This window comes from Nanorana parkeri, unplaced genomic scaffold, assembly GCF_000935625.1.
Source record: "Nanorana parkeri isolate BGI_ZX_2015 unplaced genomic scaffold, ASM93562v1 scaffold1148, whole genome shotgun sequence".
Taxonomy (NCBI): domain Eukaryota; kingdom Metazoa; phylum Chordata; class Amphibia; order Anura; family Dicroglossidae; genus Nanorana; species Nanorana parkeri.
The window spans coordinates 340260-363083 of NW_017307416.1; the positions used below are offsets into that span (position 1 = coordinate 340260).

Sequence of the window (22824 nt, forward strand, 5' to 3'; positions counted from 1 at the left end):
AGATATTGCATATTGCTCTTTCTGGGTGACTGACATAGATTTGATTTATGTTCTGTGTTTAATGATAAATACTGAAGATTTTGAATTAAGCCCTATGTATCTACATATTGCAGTGGAACATTTGAAAAGCTTCATTATTCAACAGCATAAAATGGGCCAGAATACTGCTGGTGTGTTATTGATATAGAAAATTTTATTCAAATGAGATGAAATTGTATTTTTTTTAATTGTATGACCTGCTGAAGATTAAAAATTAGTCATAGCTATCCCACTTGCAGAAACCTTTACAGTTAGAAGAATGGGAGCATTGAAATTTGACATGACTGGATCAAATTACACATTGAACTATTGCTCGCTATGTAAAATGTAACCCTTTTGCGGCCAAGGCCTTTTTTGTGTTTTTTGCACAAATGTTATAATCCACATTTTGGGTCTGAAAATTACTTAAAACCCCCAAACAATGTTTTTGTTCTGAAAGAAAAGACCCTGTAGAATAAAATGGTGGCAGTTGCAATTTTTTTCACAATATTAGCACAACTTTATATTAGTTAACAAAAACTCAATATAATACCCATTTTTGTAAAATACAAAAGATGAGGTTATGACAAGTAGATTGTGTGCGTCCGTGAAATGGTGACAAAATACAGTACCCAAAATTGCCCATACGCTTTAAAAGCCCATACAGGTTATCAGTTTAGAGATATCCATAAATATTGGCCCTAGAATTATCACTTTCACTCCGGCGCACGCTGTGCATGTGTAGCGTGATTGTAGTTTTCGTACATAGGATTAACCAAAGCCTATTTACATTAATATGCATGCACTGGCGGGGGACTTTAGAAAAACATTATTATCTTTACATTAATTTTATTTTATTTCTCTCTCCCAGCCTCTTCCAAAGGTTGGAAGATCCTTCTATCTAAATAGTACATCAATCTTGCCAGTATTCCAGGATCAAGTTTTTATTTCAGCTCATGCCAGCAATGTGGCTGCTATGATGGGGAAGAGCATGGAGGTTACCTTTTTCTTTCAGGTCGATCTGTTCATCTTCCTGGTGGTTTTGGTAAGTAGCACTCTGCGTGCACTATGTGACATGCATTGTGCCTGCATTGTGCCTGGTCAAGCAGATGGAGCCACAGATTAATCTCTGGGTTTGCTCTTCCGCAGACTGTCATCCCTACGGATAGAATTCAGTGATGTATCTCCAGGGTTATTCTGGAAGGCAGTAACCTGCCATATGTTCCTGTCCCATTACAGTGTCTATCCAGGAGTATTGTCCATGGGGAAGTTGGCTCTGAATGTGGTGCAAATATTTAATATATCAGAATTACACTCCCTGGTTGTGTGATTTCTATATCCCATTGTATGCTGCCTTGTAGGGTGTCAGGAAAATTGAAAAAATAAGAATAAGGTGGTCGGAGAGTGGGCTTTACACAAACCCTTTACACTGAAAGGGCAGGTGATTGAGTTTCTCTAAGAAGAGGGGGTCAGGGATGCAGAGGCAAAAACAGAACTGACATGCAATTGAAAAAAAAATACATTTGAACCCTTTATGAAAAGCACCTCCAAAACCTATATTTTCCTAATGAGCAATATATCTTTTTGGGCACCCTCTTTTTTTATCCTTCTTTTTTTATTGGCTAAGCACTATTGTATACATTTTTGGACATTCAAAAAAAAAAAGGCTATATATATACATTGTTTTTGGTGAATTTAATTTTTTTGGGAAACACGGTATATTTTATTTTTACAAAACAAAACAAGTAAGAAAACACAACATGAAGAAGAAAACACAACCAATTCAGGGAGATGTGAAGCAAAAATGTACAAAAAACAGCATATAAAAACCTAAGGCCTGGTTCACACCTGGGCGTTTTGTAGCGCGTTCCTACGCTCTGCAAAACGCTCAAACACCGAAATCCCATTATTTCCTATGGGTATGGTTCACACCTGGGCGTATTACAGGCCGTATGAACGCACTACAAAACGCCCTGCACCCAAAGAAGTATGGGAGCTTCTTTGGGGCATTTTTGCCGCGCGTATCCATTGGGATACAGCCAGGTAGCCCTCGGAAACGCGCGTTTGTCGCATTTTTACCGCAAATCGTGGTAAAAACGCGCAACAAACGCGCATATTCGATACGCCTAGGTGTGAACCCAGACTATTAGACTATTTAAACTATCTTGATTAGGGCAGGTGTACACTGAAGAGCAGATGCAGATCAGACTGGCCAGCAGATGGTGAAGGTTTAAGACTGATCATTACACAGAACGTCTCCATGCAACTGTACAAAGCAAGGAGAAGCGAGACAATAGGTGGATGAGCCACAATCCGCTAATTTAGTTCACTCATTCAACTACACATGTAATTAGAGCTTCAGCTTAATTTTTTCAGTAAAATAATTAAAGTTATCCTGGTAAATGTGTGAGAAGCCTAGTGCTGCAGCTGCTGGCTGCAAAAAAAAAATGTGCAATATTCATATGCAGTATTTTATGTAATTCTGGCAACAATTAAAACCCATTTTTCACATTATATTTTTATTCCTGACACAGAAAATACAAAAATATTCAGAGTAAAGATGGTTTTTAACTGCAATATAAAAATATAAAAAAATTTATACGGCATTGACACTATATGAATGATAATACTCTATAATGCCTTTCTTGTATCTAAGCAGTTTACACCTCCTTCAACCAAGCCAGTACAAATAGCCCTGACACAGAGACCTTAATGGGATTTGTTATTTATTTTTGACTACCAATTTCAAGGGTTAGTAAACATATTTACTTGCATGCCTACACCATGGAGCAGAATATCCAATATAATGATTCATTACACTCTGATTAGGGAGCTCAATCTGGCGTTAACTGCTGTTAAGTTGTGGGGATGAATGCTCATTCAAAGATTTTCCTTTTATACAGTAGAGCTCCCAATGTTCACACAGTTCAGTAAATCTATGGATCAAACAATTTTCATGCTGCAGTCCCTAATGAAAATACCAGTAGTAGAAAAGCTGTTTACTGTTAGAATGATAGGAGAGAGATCATTGTGTTACAATATAAAAAAAATGTATTTTGTTACTTGGATATGGAATCAATATTGTAATAGAAAACCGACGCTGGAGTTTCAAGCATGCATGCTGTCAAGAAAAATTCACACCTGGGTAATGGTAGAGGCAAAGTTTCAAGCCATTTAAGACATAAAGATGGATGGCTGACTGGTACATGGAGCATGTGATATGATATCCTAGTGACCAGTGATATGAATTAGTTATGCACTGATGACAATAAAAAACATTATTTAAGGAGATTCCACACTGAAGATCACAGAAAAATATTACACTAAAGCATTAGATGTTATCTGTGTACATTGTATTCTAGAGTATGTTTATCTTACCAATAAAAGACAAGATAAAAGACATCTGATTATCTGATTTTTTTAATCTGATTATCTGGGTATCCTGGACAACATACATTATTTGTTGTTATACTCTTATTAGTTGACCCAGCCACTTTATCCTTTATAGTGTGGAAATAATCATGTAATAAACTATTTGCAAGACTTTAATTACATAAATATAAATGAGCAAAAATGTGGACATGTATACAGTGTCAGAAATGTAGATAAAAAACTATGTGGCTCAGTGTGTTAAAAAAAAATGCAGTCAAGTGTAAGTATTATTTCCTTTCAGGGATTTGCCACTGGTTATTAGTTAACACTAAATAATCAACATGTGCAATTTGTTTCGTTCTGAACTGAAATTCGAATGCATCCGGATTTCCGATTGAGGGAAATAACGAATTCGAATGTAAAGTGTCTATTTTAAATTGTGCCGTCATCATCATCAGGGCATTTAGATAAGGCACTTGGAGAAAGCACAAATATACAGCTACAGTGCTCCTGACAGACTGCAAGTGATCCTGGTTTCCCCGTCCACCTCTCTCTGTTCAAAATATATTTACTACTCTACATCACTTAACATGCTTTCTCTATCATTGCTTCTCACAATTGTGTCTTCTCTTCCTACACTGTTTCCTTTGCCCCCCGCTCCCCCTCCACCCCACAGATTATATATGTTACCTTCTGTCCTACCCTCCCCCTATTTCTGCACTCATCACCTCCTGCTCATTCTGAACCCACATGCTAGGGTTACCTCCAGGACACCGGGGCATGTGCACTCCTATAACACTCACTCTCATCTCACGTCACTCATCCTTCTGCTTCTCCTTACTTCTGGGGATATTTCTCCCAATCATGGCCCCGTTTTCTAATATTCAATCCTCAAACCAGCACTCCCTTTCCTCTGGCAGCAGCTGCAATCCACACACCCTAACGCTGATGGCAACATACTAGATCTTGTGTTATTTCTCTGCACAAGTACTCTGCTGGCCTGATATCTCCATATTTACCACTTCTTCCTTTATTTGCTCAATCACTGTTTAAACCTGGTTGTGATGACCCTCCTGCTTTTCAGTGGTGGGCAGATAATGTTTTTTTATAGTTCATGACTTTTTACGATCCTCAAGTATGCTTTCCTGGGCATATCTTCGTGAACATTAAAAGACCCCCGGGAGTCGAGCTGTTCTGGTACCTTCAACTCCAACACTGAATTTCTACTTTCGCTGGAAGAAGAGACCCGTAACACTAACTTACTTGTTTTGAACATGTTTGTCTGTATGCACCGGAAGATCCTGGTCTGGTTACAATCTTATATTCCAAACTAAATAAATGACCTTGGCATAATATGCATGCTTATGTTGGTAACTGGGAAAGAGATCTTGGGCAGATGTGGGTTGAAGAGGATTGGTGTCAGGTCTGGAGGAATATCGCTGGCTGTTCTTTGAATGTTACGAATGCTGAGGTTGAATATAAAGTGATCCTAAGGTAGAATATGGTCCCGGCACGATTAGCTTGCATATGTCCTACTTTCTCGGGTAATTGCTTCCGGAAATGTCCAGAGGTGGGCGATATGTTGCATATTTGGTGAAGGTGTCCATTTGCTACTCGGTTTTGGACAAAGATCTACTGATTACGTGAAAACCTATTTCATAAGCATATTGTCAGAGACTTCTGCTCTTTTCCATTTGTCTGTTATTGGCTTAACTAGACCTCAACGTGCCTTGTCGCATTTTCCTTTTCCTAGCTGCAAAATTGACACTGGCGGGCAATTGGAAGAAACAGCAGATTTCTTACATGGAGTTCGTTCATAGTCTGGATAATATTATGTCGAACGAATGACTATTCTTTCGACATCAGCATCCTGACATGAACCTGTCCAGCTTTCGAGGGCATCTGATTGCTTTAAGTAGAGTTGAGAGATCAATGACCTTTGGAGGGGGGAGCTGACGCGATATAAACCTTTACCTCTATTGGTACTCAATGGAGCTGACAGAACCTGGTGACCTATTTTCTTTGTTTTCTACTATCTTTCTCTATTTTTCTTACTTTTCTTTAAAAGTCTATTCTCAGTTTGACTCTAGGTGAATATGACTACTCTTTATAATGCCAAATTATGAACCAATGTACTTTTGCTTTTGGATGTGGAAAACAGAAGTCCTATACAATACTTTATTTCATAATTCATGACAAATTGTTTTGGCTTTTATGATATACTACTGTATTTGGTGATTTGAATGTCATGATCCTTTTGTTTTTCCCTTGAAAATGTCAATAAAAACTTTGAAACAGAAAAAAATCAGACTGTATACTTAAATACATGAATGGGAAACGAACCTTGATCTATGTTGACACCGACATGTGGAATCATATTTAGGATGTGACTAAATCTTGCTCTCTGAATGCCCAAGCCCTGGAAACTAAATATAACGTGCTATATAGGTGCTATAGTGTGCCTATCCACCTCCAACGCTTTATCCTTGGGCACACAGGGTTGTGTTTTCAGAGGTGTGGAGAACTGTGTTGGGAACTTTTATTTACATATGGTGGTTGTCCATTTAGCATAGGCTCTGGAAACAATTTTATGGATTAAACTCGGTGCTCCTTGGATTAAGTGTTTTAGCCATTTCTTTGGAGGCACTTCTCAATCATCTGTCTATGGGACTCGTGAAAAGCCAAAGTAAGCTTATGCTGCATGTCTTAACTGCTGTGAAACAAACCATAGCAAAGTATGGCTGTCAGATCGCCTCTCTTTTGCTGAAGTAAAGTTAAGATTACATGAGACAATTGCAGATGAGAAGCTTACAGCGCGCCTTATGGATAGTATGCCAACATTTTAAAAGACATGGTTACCTTGGATTAGGCACTTCAAACTAGACATGTGCGATTCGGTTCGTTCTGAAATTCGTTTTGGACGAATTTTCGGAAATTTGGATGCATCCGAATTCTGAATTAAAGCTAAGACGAATGCAAACGAATCCGAAATTCTCGATTTCCCGAAATTCGTTATTGGATGAATTTCGTTGCAGCAAAACGACATTAGGAAAAAAAATTACAACATTTACCTTCTACAACATTTCTATAGATATAGCGTAGAGGTTAGAGGACAGGTTTGCCATTGTCAAGGTCGCAGGTTCTAGTCTAGGGATAACGTTTTTTTTTCTTTGCTTTTTAATTGGCATTCTCCTATTGACCTAAATGACTAAATGTCATTTTTTTTCATTTTGCTATTGGACGAATTCCGTTGCAGCAAAATATTTTTTTTGTTTTAGACTGCAGAAAATGAAAAAAAAAAAAAAAAACCGTGAGGTTTCCCCCCCAATTCATACCAGACCCTTTAGGTCTGGTAGGAATGTTAGGAGGGACCCCCCCCCTTATAACACAAAAAAAGTGCGTGGGGTTCCCCCCAAAATCCACACCAGACCCTTAAGGTCTGGTAGGAATTTTAAAGGGGAACCCCAGTCCCCAAAAATGGGGGGAAAAAAACGTGGGGTCCCCCTAACAGTCCTACCAGACAACATTCTCAGCTGTCAAATGCTACATATTGCATTCATATATATCAAATGCTTCTATGGTTAAAGTATAGATGCTATAGAGTAGTGGTTAAAGCACAGGCTTGCCATTGATAAGTTCCCAGGTTCAAGTCCAGGCATGGGCGAGTGAAGTTTTTTTTTTAATAAACGAATTTCGGCAGTACTACCGCTAACGAAAAGAAAGAAAGAAAGAAAAAAAAGAAAGAAAAAGAAAGAAAGAAAGAACTTCCCAAAGCATGTCCCATGTTGCTTTCTAAAAGAAGCTAAAGAAAAGGTAGTTAACCTCTTTTTATCATTGCACTTATTATACCTCAGCTATACCACAGCTTGCTATACTTTTACACTATCCTTTGTAAAGATTTATCCACTTCTAGGACATTAAAGTACTTTATTGAAATACACTTCTATATTCAGTACCATATTTTTCCGAAATTGGCATGCAACTTTCTGTCAGTGTGTCATAAAATAAACCTGTGGACCCTTAATGCAAAAAAATAAATAAATAACCACCTATGCAATATTACAGGCACTTTGAGATGCATGCACATTGGTATGTCTAGGGACCCCTTAATTCCCATGATGTGTGATGTATGTAAATAAAAAATGATATGGCATGTGGCCTGCCAGAGCTGGTAACCAGTGAGTTTGGTTGCTATTATTACATATTTACCTGTGTTTTGGAAAATTCAGGTTACTAGATGTGTCTGCAATACAATTTAGGTGCCAGTTTTTGTGTTATGGGCACACAAGTTTACTTTAGAATTGCCTGCTCTGGGACCAGCTATTACCTTTTGCAAGGCCAATAACCCTCAGATCTACTTGCCTTGGTGTTTCATAAGAAAGGGTGCAATTTTAAAGGTAAGTTGTTTTTTTCAGTCTCACATCCTTATCTAAAAATTGTTGACAGGAGGTTTTATATCATTTTTTTCAATTCGTTTTCATAATGTTTTACGTTGAGGATTGTGGCTGGTGATTCTTCTATGAAAATCCTTGTTCAGGGTGAAAGCATTCAGAGTGTCCCTGTCTTACTATTGTGCTCCTGTATTGTCACCCTAGCACACAGGCTTCTGATGGAGACTACATGTGGCCATTTCAAAACACATAATGCAGGCATGGTCCACTTTTGTTATCATAAGGAAACCCACTGTGAGAAACGCCATCTTGCTGGGGTGTATGCATAATAATAGGAGGTTCCTACAGGAGATCAGCAGTACCGAACTACACTTCATACAAAAGGCATTTTTTTTAGGGTTTACATCCACTTTAAATCCAGTTTGTGTTAATAATGTTGTGTAAATCCAATGGTACAAGACACAATTCAAACCATTTTCATTCAGGTGTGTGACGTTACCAAATGTAGAGGGTAAATACATACTGTATGCAAATAACTCTGACTGTGTTTGTTTTGGGGATACTGCTTGTAAAAAAAATGATAAAAGGAAAAATACAAATAAATCTAATAGTAATAAGGATGGCTATTAATAAGGTGTGACATTGTCATTACAGGGCATATGTAGCTGATATTTACAACAACGAAAACAAAAATAGCATGTTATGTACTTTTACTAATCATGTTCTCTTGCTTGGATATAGTTATGTTTCTTACAAACTAAACTCACTTTAAAGTATCATTATTATGAGAAACAAATGAAAACAATAGTTACAAGCAAGAATAACACAGTTTTAATTGCCATTAATAAGAATTTGCATTAAATTTACACCAGTTCTGCTATGTTATATGGGCATCATTTGTACATACTGTAAAACTAACAAACTTCCAAGTATTCAAATGCCAGTAAATATTTCTCATTTGTGAGTATTTATTATACCAAATACATTAAAAAGAACAAAAAACCTATATAATGTGATATAAATAGTTTATTTACATTACAGAAAAACATCAAGACAATGTATACTATTTCAAATATATCCATACATATTCAAATATATCTGTAGTACGTTTTCATTGGTGTAAATTACCACAAATGCAAGGCAACATGTGCAGGTCTTTTGTCCATTTATTAACTAATATTCATCTAGTCCACGGTCTCTTCTGGTATTTTTGCCATTGTGGAAACATGCGTGCTTTAAATTAACCGCGTTGATGCCCTTGTCGTGTTATCTGAACTGTAGTGGCCAGTGTTTTGCTTTTGCCTGTGGATCCGATTGCTTCTTGGACATTTTCTGCAAAATAAAACACTTAAGTCAATAATAGGACACCAGACACATGTCACAAGCAATATACTTTAAATTACATGTGCTTGGTTCTTACAGAGTACTGTACAGCATATAGAATTGATTACTTAAAGTAGAACTGCACTTTCGCTATAAATGACACATTTGTACTTGTCCCTACAACCTCTGAAAAAATACCAATATGACAGGTTACCATTATTGAAAACAAGGAAATGTACAAATATATAGGGGTCTATTCACGAAGCTGCCGAGGGCAGCCGAGTGAATGACCGATCTGAAGTGAAGTGAGCCGAACACTGTTCGGCTAAATCTTTTATTCTACAACAGAGCTTTTCATAAGAGCACTCAGTGGCAGAGCACTGTAAACTCAAAGCTTACAATTAGTCTTTACATAAGAAGTGAAATGACATGGCATCAGAAATAACATTACAGCATTTCATGTTAGTCCAAAGGATAGGGCAGAACTGATCCATCTCTGTCCTACCTCTCCCTACAGCAACAGATCACTGAAATAATTATTACAGCCAGCAATAGATCACTATTACAAGTGATTTATTATGGCAGAGAAGCATGGGAGTGTTAGATTAGGTCTACCCATGAAAAAAAAATGTAAAAAAAAAATACATGTACACTTCACATTAAGAATAAATAATCAATTAAAAATCTAAATTAAAAATATTCCCTTTCCAAATTAATCCCCAAGTAGTACAACAATTACATCAAATTATTTGACATTTGCAGTTACTGCACAATCATCAAATACTCTCACAGGCAAGCGCAATGTCTTTCTGAACTTTAGTGAACGCAAACCTCTAAAAATGTTGTCATCATGTTAAGTTCTATCTACATAAACCCAAACTGATTGCATCTTATGCATTTTCTTTAATATTTTTCAAATATTTCTTCCTAATAAACCTAGGAAAATAAAATATATACAGCCAAATTTGCTGGCATGTGAGTGAGCTATGTGTCCTGCAAAAAATTATGAATATGTTAGGGTTACATACAACCAAGACATCTCAAAAACAAACAATGATCAGGGACTCAATGGGGTATAGGAAGACAAAGGGGTTGATTTACTAAACACATATTAGGGTCTATTCAGGAAGCAGCCGAAGGATCTAGCCGTAGCTTTGGCCGATCCTTCGGCTAGCTTCAGCCCCAGGACCCCTTCGGTTCAGAAGCCGTGTCAGAATAGAAAAAAATTATAATAATTTTGGCCATAGGAATGCATTGCTAGATTCCTATTGGCTATTTCAATTTGCAATAGCCAATGGTAGGGTTGCACAGATACCAAGTACAGTACTCGGTACAAGTACGAGTACATGTACCGATACTTTTGAGCTCCAAGACTAGACTAGAGAAAAATTAAAAAATTAGGAGGCAGCTGTCATTTGTAAGGAGCACACGGAGCTCCTGGGATTTGTACATCTCTGTTTTAATGTACGATTTTGTTTTTATAAATATAAATAAAGGGATGCACAGATACCAGTTTTGCGAGTAAGAGTATTGGTACTTGCCAAGTACTTACAAGTACGAGTACTGATACATTTTTCTTTATTGTCATGTGACAGTTTTTCTAATACAATACAGACTAATGATTTCAGGACAGTGGTGGAGCGCCAGAGCCAGGTCACAGCTGCAACCGCAGCAACCCTGGGAGTTCCCATGAAAATGCCAAGTATCGGCACTGGTACTCGAAAAGTGTCTGTGTATCCCTAGCCAATAGCAAACTAGCATTGCACCTGCCCTCTGCTGCAGTTCTCCATCAGGTCCACAACTACTGATTGACAGAGGGGCGGGACCAATAGCTAGTTTGCTATTGGCTACTGCAAATTGAAATAGCCAATAGGAATCTAGCAATGCGTTCCTATGGCCAAAAATTATTTAATTTTTTTCTATTCCTACACGGCTCCGTGTCAGAATAAAGAAAAAAACGAAAAAGCAGTGTTTCTCTCCTTGGCAGCCAGGAGCGGGAGACTTCCGGAGCCCCGGGAGATTTTTTTTTTTTGGACGGCAGCAGAACCGCCGGACAATAGAAAACTGTTGGGTGGAGCTAGCTGTCACTGCTAGCTCCGCACAATCGTTTTCTATTTTTTCTACTTTTTAACCCCTTCGTGACGGGAGACGTACACTGTACGTCCAGCCACAAAGGGACCAAATGACTCGTCACGTACACTGTACGTGACAAGTTATTTGCTGCTTTAGAGGGCTGTTAACCGCTGAGAATCAGCTTTTAACATTCATTAATGGGTGCCCTTACTACAGAGGCATTCATTAATGAAAGGGTTAAACTTTTTCAGACACCCGATACCTTAATATCGGGTGTCTGAGAGTGAAAGCAGAGGGACACACATGCCGGCTTTTGCCTGCATTGTGACAGCTAGTATAGATCCAGAGAGATATCTCTCTCAAGCTATACTGGCTTTTTTTTTTTTCTTTCATGAATACAGGTGAAACTCGAATAATTAGAATATCGTGCAAAGTTCATTTATTTCACTAATGCAACTTAAAAGGTGAAACTAATATATGAGATAGACTCATTACATGCAAAGCAAGATAATTCAAGCCGTGATTTGTCATAATTGTGATGATTATGGCTTACAGCTCATGAAAACCCCAAGAACCCCAAATCCACAACCTCAAAAAAGTAGAATATTACATGCAATCAATAAAACAAGGATTGTAAATAGAACTATATCTGACCTCTGAAAAGTACAAGCATGCATATGTACTCAGTACTTGGTTTGGGCCCCTTTTGCAGCACTTACTGCCATTACTTTTGCAGGATATTGTAATTATTCGAGTTTCACCTGTAGATACAAAATGTATCTATTCGTGAAAGGAGAATGTTTCAGTTTGCTAATCGTTGTTGCAACAATCAGAAAACATTTAGTGACAGCTGAATCCTGAACTGCTGCAGGATCAGTGTCACTAACTTATTATCGGCTTTCTGAAGTTTGAAGCAGCCTGATAATAACCAAAAATGTATTAATTTATCAAGCAGTAAAAGTGAGATTAATTCACAATGACTGCTTGATATAATTAAATAAATAAAATAACATTTTGAAGTTTAAAAAAAGTGAAAAGTGTAAAAAAAAAAAAATTGTGAAAAGTGTAAAAAAAAAATGTGTAAAAAAATAAAATAAGGGACAAATAAATGAATGTATTTATTGCATTTTTTTTTAGCTGTGCTGGTTTTGTAAAAAAAAATACTACAAATCAAAACTGGGAAAAAAGAGTTTTTTTTACGTTTTTTTCCTCTTTTTTTATATTTTATTTGTCCTAAGTGAGGCGTTAGACACACATATGTGATATAAATATGTAGCCCTATCTGTCTGTGGGTGCACTTTGTAAGAAAGTATATTACTGACATGGAAGAATCACATAGCAAAAATGTCAAAAGTGTGTCAGTCATTTACGAACAGAAACTAAAAACAAGCTCAGTCATGAAGGGGTTAAACAATTTTTCTGTTCTGCTCGGTCCCACAGAGGGACCGAGCAGAACAGCCGAGCCGAATGCCGCTCAGCGGCATTCGACTATTCACTACTGCTGTTCGGCATCTATAAGAATAGACCAAACAGCAGCGAGTAGCCTGCCGGAGATTCGGCTTAGCCGATCCAGATGTTGGATCGGCTGAGTCGTACTCCTTCTGCACTACGGGTTGGCCGAACATGCTGTGACCAGTAGCCACCCAATGTACGGCTGATTTCAGCCGATATACGGCTGACATCAGCCGTACCAGCCTGAAGTGAATAGCCGAACAGCGTTCGGCTCACTTTGCTTTAGGTCGGTCATTCACTCGGCTGCCTACGGCAGCTTAGTGAATAGACCCCATAGACTTTGCTAGGGAATCTTCCGTTAACTTGGTGAATGTAGTGAAATCTAGTAAATCCAATCACATGCAAGGAAAGTAAAGAAAAAAATGTATTTTAGCTTGCATATGATTGGATGATGGAAGTTGGCACAGCTACACCTTATATATTAAACTAAAGGAAAATCCCCTTGCTTCAACCCCAAAGGCTCAGGGACTCAAGTGCTTAATTTGGGATAACATATGGAAGAGTTACAACTTCTGTCAGATTTTAACTGCTGTCTGTGACCTTGTTGGCCAATGTTTTCCCCACACTTTCTCTCCCTTTCACTGGAAAAAAAAGTGAAGGGATAGCTCTCCAACAAAGTCACAAATATGAATAAAAACTTTCAGGTGTTCTAACCCTTCTCCACTCTGCCCATAACTAAAAAAAAGAAGAGTTTTCACTGAGCTTTTGCAAAAAAATGTATATAATATTATGTCATATAAAGCCATAAGGTCAGTGAATGTGACATTAACCAAACATTTATTACAGATGTATCTTCCTGGTGCTTGTGGTTTGAATTACAATGATTCATTCACCTGCTTTAAATGTCTCATTTACTGTTTTAAATATATGCTCCATAGTACATCATACAATACTATTTTCACATCACATCCATTAGGAAAGCCAAAAACTACAGTACCCCAAATTAATTGAATAAACAGGTATGGCTTAAGAAAAATATGGAAAGAATGCATGTTATTCCAACTATCGCCATACAAAAATGTGAATAGCATGATTCTATTGTTATAAAGCAGTTTAAATGTTTGAAAGAGTAGTATGTCATAAAGGTGACAGAAAGATTGAAAGATGTCAGATAGCACCAAATGTATGCATAGCACCATCCAACACATACACTGTTTTTGCATTACATAAAATAGTGCTGTATCTCACCTTTCCAGCTCAGTAGTGAAAGTGCTTACCCAGCAAAAAAGTATTGTTACATTTCAGCAGATAAGATGAGTTATATGCAGGTTAAACTAGTGTTCTAAATATAGGCAGCATGAACTAAACAGAGAGATTCAATTGTGTACTAAAGCTTTCAAATTAAATCTTCTGCTTTATCAAAGAAAGGGATTTGAGCCTAGCCTCCTTCTCCTGAAAGCAATGGCTAGAGCAATGTAAAAGCTCACGTGAACTGGGGCCATATACTAAACAATATTCTTCCTTCACTAAAATAACCAGCTGCTGAAGCAGCCAGCGACCTCACACAGATGGAGAGGAGCACAGGTAAGTGTGACACATTGTTACAGGAGATGACAGCACAATATAAACCAAGAATAATGATAATCCATATTCCCTTTAATTGTTCATCCCAACAAAATGGAATAAGTTCTGGCATATCTACAATGCTCAATTTACCCACTGTCACAGTGGCCAACACATTATTACATCTCTTGTATTTGATCCAGGTAAATGCTCGCATTTTAGATTAAAGAATGACTAGGTGATTTTAGATAAACATTACTAGGATTTTTAACTTTTGTTTTGCCATTTGTTTGGGATATACACTCACTCCTTTTAAATTCACATTAGTCATTTAAACATAAGAAATGAATGGCAAAAAGAAAAATCATGAGCTCGTAGGTCATCTAAAAATGACTGGTAAATCAATGCAAGGAGAAAGCAAATATTTTAAATAATATTTTATGCATAATACACAAATACACACACACATTATATATATATATATGTATATATATATATATATATATATATATATAAAGAGTTAAAACAAATAGAGGATTTCGCACTGCAAGGTCTCGTTTGGTATAGAGAATGGAATACAGAAGAGATACACTCACCTGATCTTAGGACACCTCTCTCTCCCTTCGCTCCTCAAGTAATCCTCAAATATCTAAGATCAGTAGCTTCAAAGTCATTGCTTTTAATTGTTTGACATCCTTTAATGACTGACATAATGCCAGTGGATTGACATAAAGCAAATGTGCTGCCTCTACATAAAAGGAAATCGTGGCCTATGGCTGGCAAACATAGATCATTAAAACTGTAGTAAAAATATTTGAGGTATTGCTTAGTGGCCACATACAAGCCCCCATGATTACTGAAAGCCAGATGGTAATTGATTTACTTTACTGTTTACTTTGCAAGGAATTTTCACTTAGCTTAATTAATTTGGTACTAAAAAGAAGTTTTGCTTGCACATGATTGGGTGATTGAAATCAGCATGTATAAATGTGCACATTTTCATGACTCACATTGCTGACTTTCTTCATTTTTTTATGAACTTTTTATTAGGCCTGATTCCTACAAATTCAATTTTTTTTCCACAGGAAACTCAGTATGACACCACGGTCAGATTGTAAAGCAGGCTGTGAACAGAGCCCCCCTCCCCCTGTGATTCTGTATAACACCAGAGCTGCCACTATGGATACTAATGAGTGGGGGGAGAGAGAGCTCAGTTGTAACTTCCACATATTGCTTGCAGAGCAAGAGGTGGCCATATACATAAGAATATGAAGAGGAAAGTTAACAAAAAATATAAGTTTCTGTGTTCATATATAGCAACTGCACTGCTTTATGTACACTTGTTGTACATTGCTTGCATATGTTTTCTAATACCTCCGCAAATGAGGAAATGGTTGTAAGGTGGAAATTGTTTTTTAAAAATGCAGTAGGTAAATAGATACAAAATGGCTTTAAAACCACAATATTCAGAAAAGTCTAAGAATGTAAGTGGTATGCTCAGTTTTGGGACAGTTACTTTATAACTTGCTTATAAATTATAACAACTAGGATTACAAGTACCATTTTTATGTCTCTATGTGATACACCGTTCCATTGTGTAATGCATTCCATTAAAGACATTTTACAATTTATAAGCTGAGTTGACGTACTGGTGGTTGACTGGGCATCTATATGGTTAATGAGGTTGAGTGTATGTAGATGGAAATGCATGCATTTGGAGGAGAAAAAAAATGAATCAGACACTCAATTACAGACGGTAGGGTGGCTCATGACAGAAGAAGATATAGGTTTCCATGACGATTATGGGTTTAATAATGGCATGCAATATCACTCTGCATCTTCTAAAATTAGGAAGATACTCTTGTATAATAAAGATGTTATTCAGCCATTGCTGAGGGCGTATGCATGTTAAGAGGAAATGGCTGATTGTAGACTGCAGCACTAAGATGCATCAGGATGAAAAACAGAATACAAATGGGTGAAAAGTAGTGTTTTATTAATCAGCTATTGTTTATTATACACTTTTTTTAGGAAACTATATGTCATACAATTAGGGTTTACATCTACTTTGAGGTGCAAGGTTTTTTATTGCTTTATTCCTTATGTCCTACTAAATGACTGAATGCAATAGTTGACTCTTTCCTCTAAAGTGTTTTCTCCAGTCAAATAAATTGTCTTTGATGTTTTAGTCTATAGTTAAGTCTGCTTTTGGAAATGATTAAATCTGTATACATTATATTTCTCTTAACACTGACGATTTCTTGCAAACAGTTGAAGTCATGTGATTAATACTCTGCTTATTTATTTAGTAATTGCATCTGCTGCCCTGTGATGCAATGTGCATGTTCTGCTATTTTCAATTATGGCTTCTGTGCCCTGCACATAGTGATGAGGTCATCAAGTGGGTGACCTGTCCATCGCATGGACAGAGAGATAGATAAAAGTGGATCTCTATTCACTGAGCACAGGCTGTAAGTTAATGCAGCCCAACCTCACTGAGACATGCTTTAAGGACTGTACAATGTATTAATATTCCTGTTTGGAGAGTACATAAAGTTTTGATGGTTTACTGGATGTTACTTGTTTCTACTATTTAATGGCTAAGTTTACCTTTTGGACCAAGTTTCATGTTACACCCATATTCAGGGTGTACTGTGACATGAAACATTGTACCAATCTGACAGGATATGTAAAAGGAGAAAGTCCCATCAGCCACCGTGGTAGAGGAACTTGTGGTTCTTAAAGAAATACAAATGCAGTGACTTCACTGCACTTGTAGACCATTCATTCTTCCTCCTGTCCATGTTACCTCATCTGTACCTCGGTATTGACAGAGACTGGAGGGAGAATCTGCAGGAGCCAGAGCATTGCCCCTGTGATCCTTTGATCGTTTTTGCAATGCTTTACTGGTTCCAATACAAAAAATAATAAATGCACATTTTTTATTTTACGAAGAAGTGTGCATTTATTATTTTTTTTTCCAAAAAGGTGGCCCTTGCATTTAATATATGGACAATGTACAATACTGTGTGGCTTATTGTCTACTGCAACTGACCCATTTTCCCAATTGGAACTGCACTTGTTATCCACAAAACCCATCTGAGTGGAGGCACTGGTGCTTATTGGAGATTCCATTCTGTTCTCACAGATATACTGAAGGCTCTGCTTCATAGTACCACACAGGTGGTACCACAAAATACCAGTAGCCTGCAGAGAGTGTAAAAATAGGACTATGCAGTCAGTCCTAAATGTTTATGAAAAATTATCTAAAAGACAGATCCCCACCTGGTATGGTGACAAACACAACCCTGTGTGAATCTGTCATTTAACAGCAGTACTGCTACATAACAGATCCATGGCTGCTGTTTGTACAATATGCAGGTTTAAGGAATTACGAATTACCAAATCATTTTACTTAAAAGGATTTGCCTATTTTTAACATTGACCCTTAACCACCTCCCATCCGCCGAACATTCAGAAATGGCCAGACGGGAGTCTTCTGGATCCAGGTGGGCATCTTTAGACGTCCTTCATTTCAGTACAGCGTTGCATGACGGAATAAACGTCAGTCAAAGTTCCACAGCGCTGAATACTTAAAAATGGCCTGGACAGGAAGGGGGTGTAAACACTGCAGTCAGCAAGTGGTTAAGCTGCATTAAAGACCCTCTTACCACTGAATGGTATTTTTTGTTTTGCATTGGTACATATACTCCCTGGCAGTGCCCAGCTACTTGTGCCTTTTTTCCCCCAAAGATTGCAAATTTGCCTTAAAAAAGGCCAGAAAAATATTGTAAGATTTGGCTCCCATAGACCAGACTTAAATGGGGTTTGCACTATGCTCTAGTCTAGCTGATTTGTTACCTGGGTTCGCTGAACTTCCTGAGAACTGTACTTTACCCTGTTCACTCATCACTACCTGTTTTTACTTATGTTATATTTTTTAATAGCAATTCTCCTCCCAGGTACCCAGCAGCCAGTTGTATTTTGAATATATTTATTTAAGTTATTATAGCCAGGGCACTGGAGGAATAGCTGCAGGGTGAATACCTACACCCCATAGGCTACCTGCTCTTTCACCCTAGACTTCTGATATAGAATAGCACTTTAAAAAGTTAACCCTAAACGTCGTTCTCTTCCAGAGTTACCATGCTTACCAGGCTGGTGAGATTGGGAGTACTTTGGACAGAGGGAGCTGCTATCAATCCTCTTAGAGGAGGGACGGTTATGGTTATGATGTGCCCGTGTAGGAGAAGCCAACCACTTACAGTGGTTACAGTGAGGAACAGGTGGTCCTAGAAATCCTGTAAGCAAATTACTCCTTAGTCATCCTGAAACAGGAAGAGGCTTAGAAGGCAGTAGAAGTGGCAGGATCAAAAGGTATGTTCAAAAGCAAAGAAAAGTCACTTTCTTCATGGTGCTTTCTATTTCACATTTCTACATTTTTGCATTTCCATGCACCTGAAAGCCCCAGCATACTGTGTATACACAACTGTATCTTTTATTAGCATGAAAGTTTGGCATCTGTTGGATGTCTGGGGTAAATATAACTGTAACCCCTTCATGACTGAGGCCTTTTTTTCATTTTTTGCACCCATGTTATATTCCACATTTTAGTCCTGAAAATTACTTAAAACCCCCACACATTATATCTTTTCTGAATGCCAAGACCCTATACAATATAATGGTGGTAGTTGCAAATTTTTATTTTGCGCAATATTAGCACAACTCCTTATTAAACCCCAAAATTTAGAGATAAATTTAATTAAGTTCTTCGGGACACAGAAGCGATCTGGCGACAGGTAAGTCGCCAGAATCGCTTCTGTTGTAAAGCCGACAGTCGGCTCTACAAGTTTAAACAGAGTCCCGGCTGCAAAAGTCGCCGGGAGTCTGTTTAAACAGCCCCGATGCTGGCGACGTACACTGTACGTCGTCAGTCACGAAGGGGTTAATTTCCCTTAAAAACCATACCTTAAATTATATAACCATGTGCACTCATAAGGGTCAATCACTAAAGCATAAGGTATGAGATGAGATATTTTTGTAGCCATACATTCTTTTCTAATTTTTTTTCATACACAGAACAGTACAATTTACTAGATGCAGCTTATATTATTGCTTTTTGCAGCATTATAACCACAAAACGTGCTCTCACAAAGAATATCACACAGGTTATCACTATAGTTTTACGTTGGTTTTAAAGATGAACTCCAGCCTTACCTTCTGTCATGCATAAGCTCCTCCCTAGTACTGAAATAGCTGACTCTGATTTCACTGTACACTGAGTTTCTTACAGCATGCACTAGAAGCTGCTGAAAGACACCCAGCATCATCTAAACCTTTCTTCCCAAACCTTACTTTCCCTGGTCTGCCTATTGTATTTATTGGGTTTCCGATTCTGTCAATTCTGGAGGCTCAGCATCGCATGTGGGCATTACTGTTTTATGTGATAATAATGACAGTATAAGCCGTTAGTGTACAGAAGTCATGTTCTTAGAAGATAACCCACAGAACAGCAACAGGAAACGCATCACAGGAAACAAGTGCCACAGAGAGTTGAGTCATTGGGGGTGATTTACTAACCTAAACACACGCACGCACCAGATGCGTGTGATTTTTACACAGCAAAGCGTATTTATCAACCAAAAAGTCTCTATAAGCATGTTTCCACTAATGCCATATATGGAAAAATCATGCACATGATGCATATATAATGCTGCTTCACAGTTTAGACAAAAATGGTTAGCTCATGCATTTACATTCCTGCATTCATCAACGCAAGCAAAACAATGTAGAGCTAATTTACACAACATCATCTTGCAATTCAGGGCAGGGCTTTGCACAACACACCTGCTGGGTGTGTACACACTACAAAGGTGTTTAGATTCCACCCATAGATCATGCTGGGAGGGAACACACTACGGAGGTGTATACATGTTATACATGAGGTTAGTAAATCAACCCCATAGAGTTGCATATAAACTAAACATAACCCTCATAACAAGCTCTGCCAACCCTTTCCAACAGCCATGATCTGCCTGCTTTGCATATAGAAGCAGAGAGATCAAGGGATGACACCATTGTGTCTAAAATAAGGTACTCAGGTATATGGGGTAATAAGGTTTAAAAAAAATATTAGCAGATTGGGGTGGGGGGGATTTCTGTAAAGGCTCTATTAAGACAGGAGGAAAAAGTCTCATTAAGATAAAATAATGATTTAAGGGTAATAGAAGGCTTTCAATAATTAAATCACAATTTTATGCAAAAAACCCCACAATTCCAGTTCAGTTAAAATTCAGTTAACAGTTGCTAAAGCTTATTCTAATGACTGTTTTCACTAACTATCCCTCAGAATAACATGACTATTTTAAGAAGCTTCCTTTTTATCCTCTAAGATCTATCAATTTCAGCAGTACTTTAAGTAAAACTTTTTCTCTAACACCAAATTTAACTCTTACAATTTCAGCATCTAGGCATTGCTTTGATCAAAGAGATCAGTTTTTTACTCTGGCTCATGCATTTCTCTTGATGATTCAGTGCTCAGTCAACACATCATGAACAGAGATACATTCCTCCTTCTTGGCCAATTAATCATCCTAAACATACAGTTTGCTAGTATATGATTGGTGTCAGAAAGCTTGAAGTGAGTTGGCTTGTAGGTGTTTGTAAGTATTTAAAGCTTAGGTATAAAAGTAAGCGAATGAAAAATGGCTAAAGAATCTACATTAATGAATGATTGAATTTGACTGCATCTGAAATCCTCCGGAAGGTAAGATTTTATAGTCTTTTAATTTTTTTTTCTTTATATAATCTTTATTTTCAAAGTTTTCAAAGATACATGACAGAACATAACGCTGTGGGGTAACAGGGTCGAGTAAGGAGATACATCAGGGACCGGAGTGAGGATACAGCATATTGCTATCTGGTTCAACCAATATGCATTCACTAACAGTCTTCTGGCCGCCAGTGAACATTGAAAAAATAAGTTTTCCTTTCGGGATGGGGAGGGAAGGAATAGGAGAGGGGAGGGGGCGAGGAAAGGAAGGAAGGAAGGGAAGATGACTGGGGAGGGGTAAGAGTCAAAGGGAGAACAAAGATCCTGTCTGCCACAAACAAAGGTCAACCATAATATATTGTTTACTGGCTGCGTCCGATATAAAAATATGCTCGCTATCTGCATTTATATATTGTGCCATGTACTACAGTAAATGACAAGACAAAATGACTTCTGTACAGTTTACTGCCTGCTGGTGGCAGCCAGTCTTTTGTCATGATGGATCCAAGTGGCCCAGATAGAGTAATGTTTTGCATAGTTATCGTTACCCGTAGCTAACCATTCTTCAGAGAGCTGAATATCCGAGACCAATCTGCTCCATTCCTCCAACCGTGGGCACAGACGTCTTCCTCCAATAGTGGAGATTAAGCGTTTGGCCACGTTTAGGAGATGGGGAAGAAGACTGGATCGGTATTTGGTTATAGATTTAGGCACTGAGTGTAGTAGGAATAGAGCCGGGAGGAAAGGCATCTCCTCCCCCAAGATAGTCTCAATCTGGGATTGTATCTCACGCCAACAGGGTTGGATTCTGGGGCAGTTCCACCATATGGGCAGATGAGTACCTGGCTCACCACATCCTCCCCAGCAGAGAGGTGACACCGTAGGATATATTATGTGTAGGCTGTGGGGGACACGATACCATCGGATGAGTACCTAATAATTCATCTCCTTTACTCTGGAATCTATAGAGGAACAGTGGAACCAAGGCCCACACGGCCAGCAACAAGAGCAGCAGCAACTCCCCCCCCCCCCCGGGCCAACCCCAGAACCCCTGGACCTTCTACCACCTTGTGTCTAATGGAGCTCTGATACCCTGCACATCCCCATGCAACACACCATTGTTCCCGGTGAAGAAGCGGACCCCAAAAGGAGAGCCAGATAAATACAGAATGGTCCAAGACCTTCGGGCAGTCACTGAAGCCACGGTCCTGGAAACACCGATAGCGCCAAACCCTCACACTCTGCTTGCAGGAATACCTCCAACAGCGAGGTACTTCACAGTGGTGGACTTGGCAAATGCATTCTTCCCCTTCATCCCTCCTGTAAATACCTCTTCGCATTTACCCATGATGGAGAACAATACACCTGGACGGTCATACCACAAGGAGCACAGAACTCTCCCAGTCAGTTTGCAAAAGCCATGGCTACCATATTTGATGCATGGCAGAAGGAACACCCGACAGTGACCCTTCTCCAGTATGTGGATGACCTCCTACTCTGCGCAGACACCCTTGAAGACGCCTCAACCCTCTCAGAAAGTCTCCTTCATTACCTAGCTGACCAAGGATGCAAAGCCTCAAAACCAAAGGTACAGTGGTGCAAAGAGAAGGTGGTTTTCCTGGGTCACTGCATCTCTCAGGGCACCCAACATCTCACTCAGGAGAGAGTGGCTGCGATCAAGGGGTTCCCCGTGCCACAGGGTCCAAAATCCCTCCATGCCTTCCTAGGGTTAATCTCCTACTGTCGCTCTTGGATCCCAGGAGCCTCCCTCCTGATGCAGCCTCTCTACGATGCTCTGAAGTCTGATCCCTTCCAAATGTCCCCGCAAGCAATCTCCAACTTCAAGATTCTCAAGCAAGT

The 22824-nt window shown here is 38.5% G+C and overlaps 1 protein-coding gene across 1 annotated transcript in view; it reads right to left on the reverse strand.

Moving 5' to 3' along the window:
* Positions 1-8589: 8589 nt before the first annotated feature.
* Positions 8590-22824, reverse strand: part of LOC108796672 (tomoregulin-2-like) — a 202990-nt gene continuing 188755 nt past the window's right edge. The window contains exon 7 of the mRNA XM_018568171.1: positions 8590-9113. Within this exon, the coding sequence (XP_018423673.1) occupies positions 9017-9113 (97 nt within the window). The 3' untranslated portion in view covers positions 8590-9016. The remainder of the gene's footprint in view (positions 9114-22824) is intronic.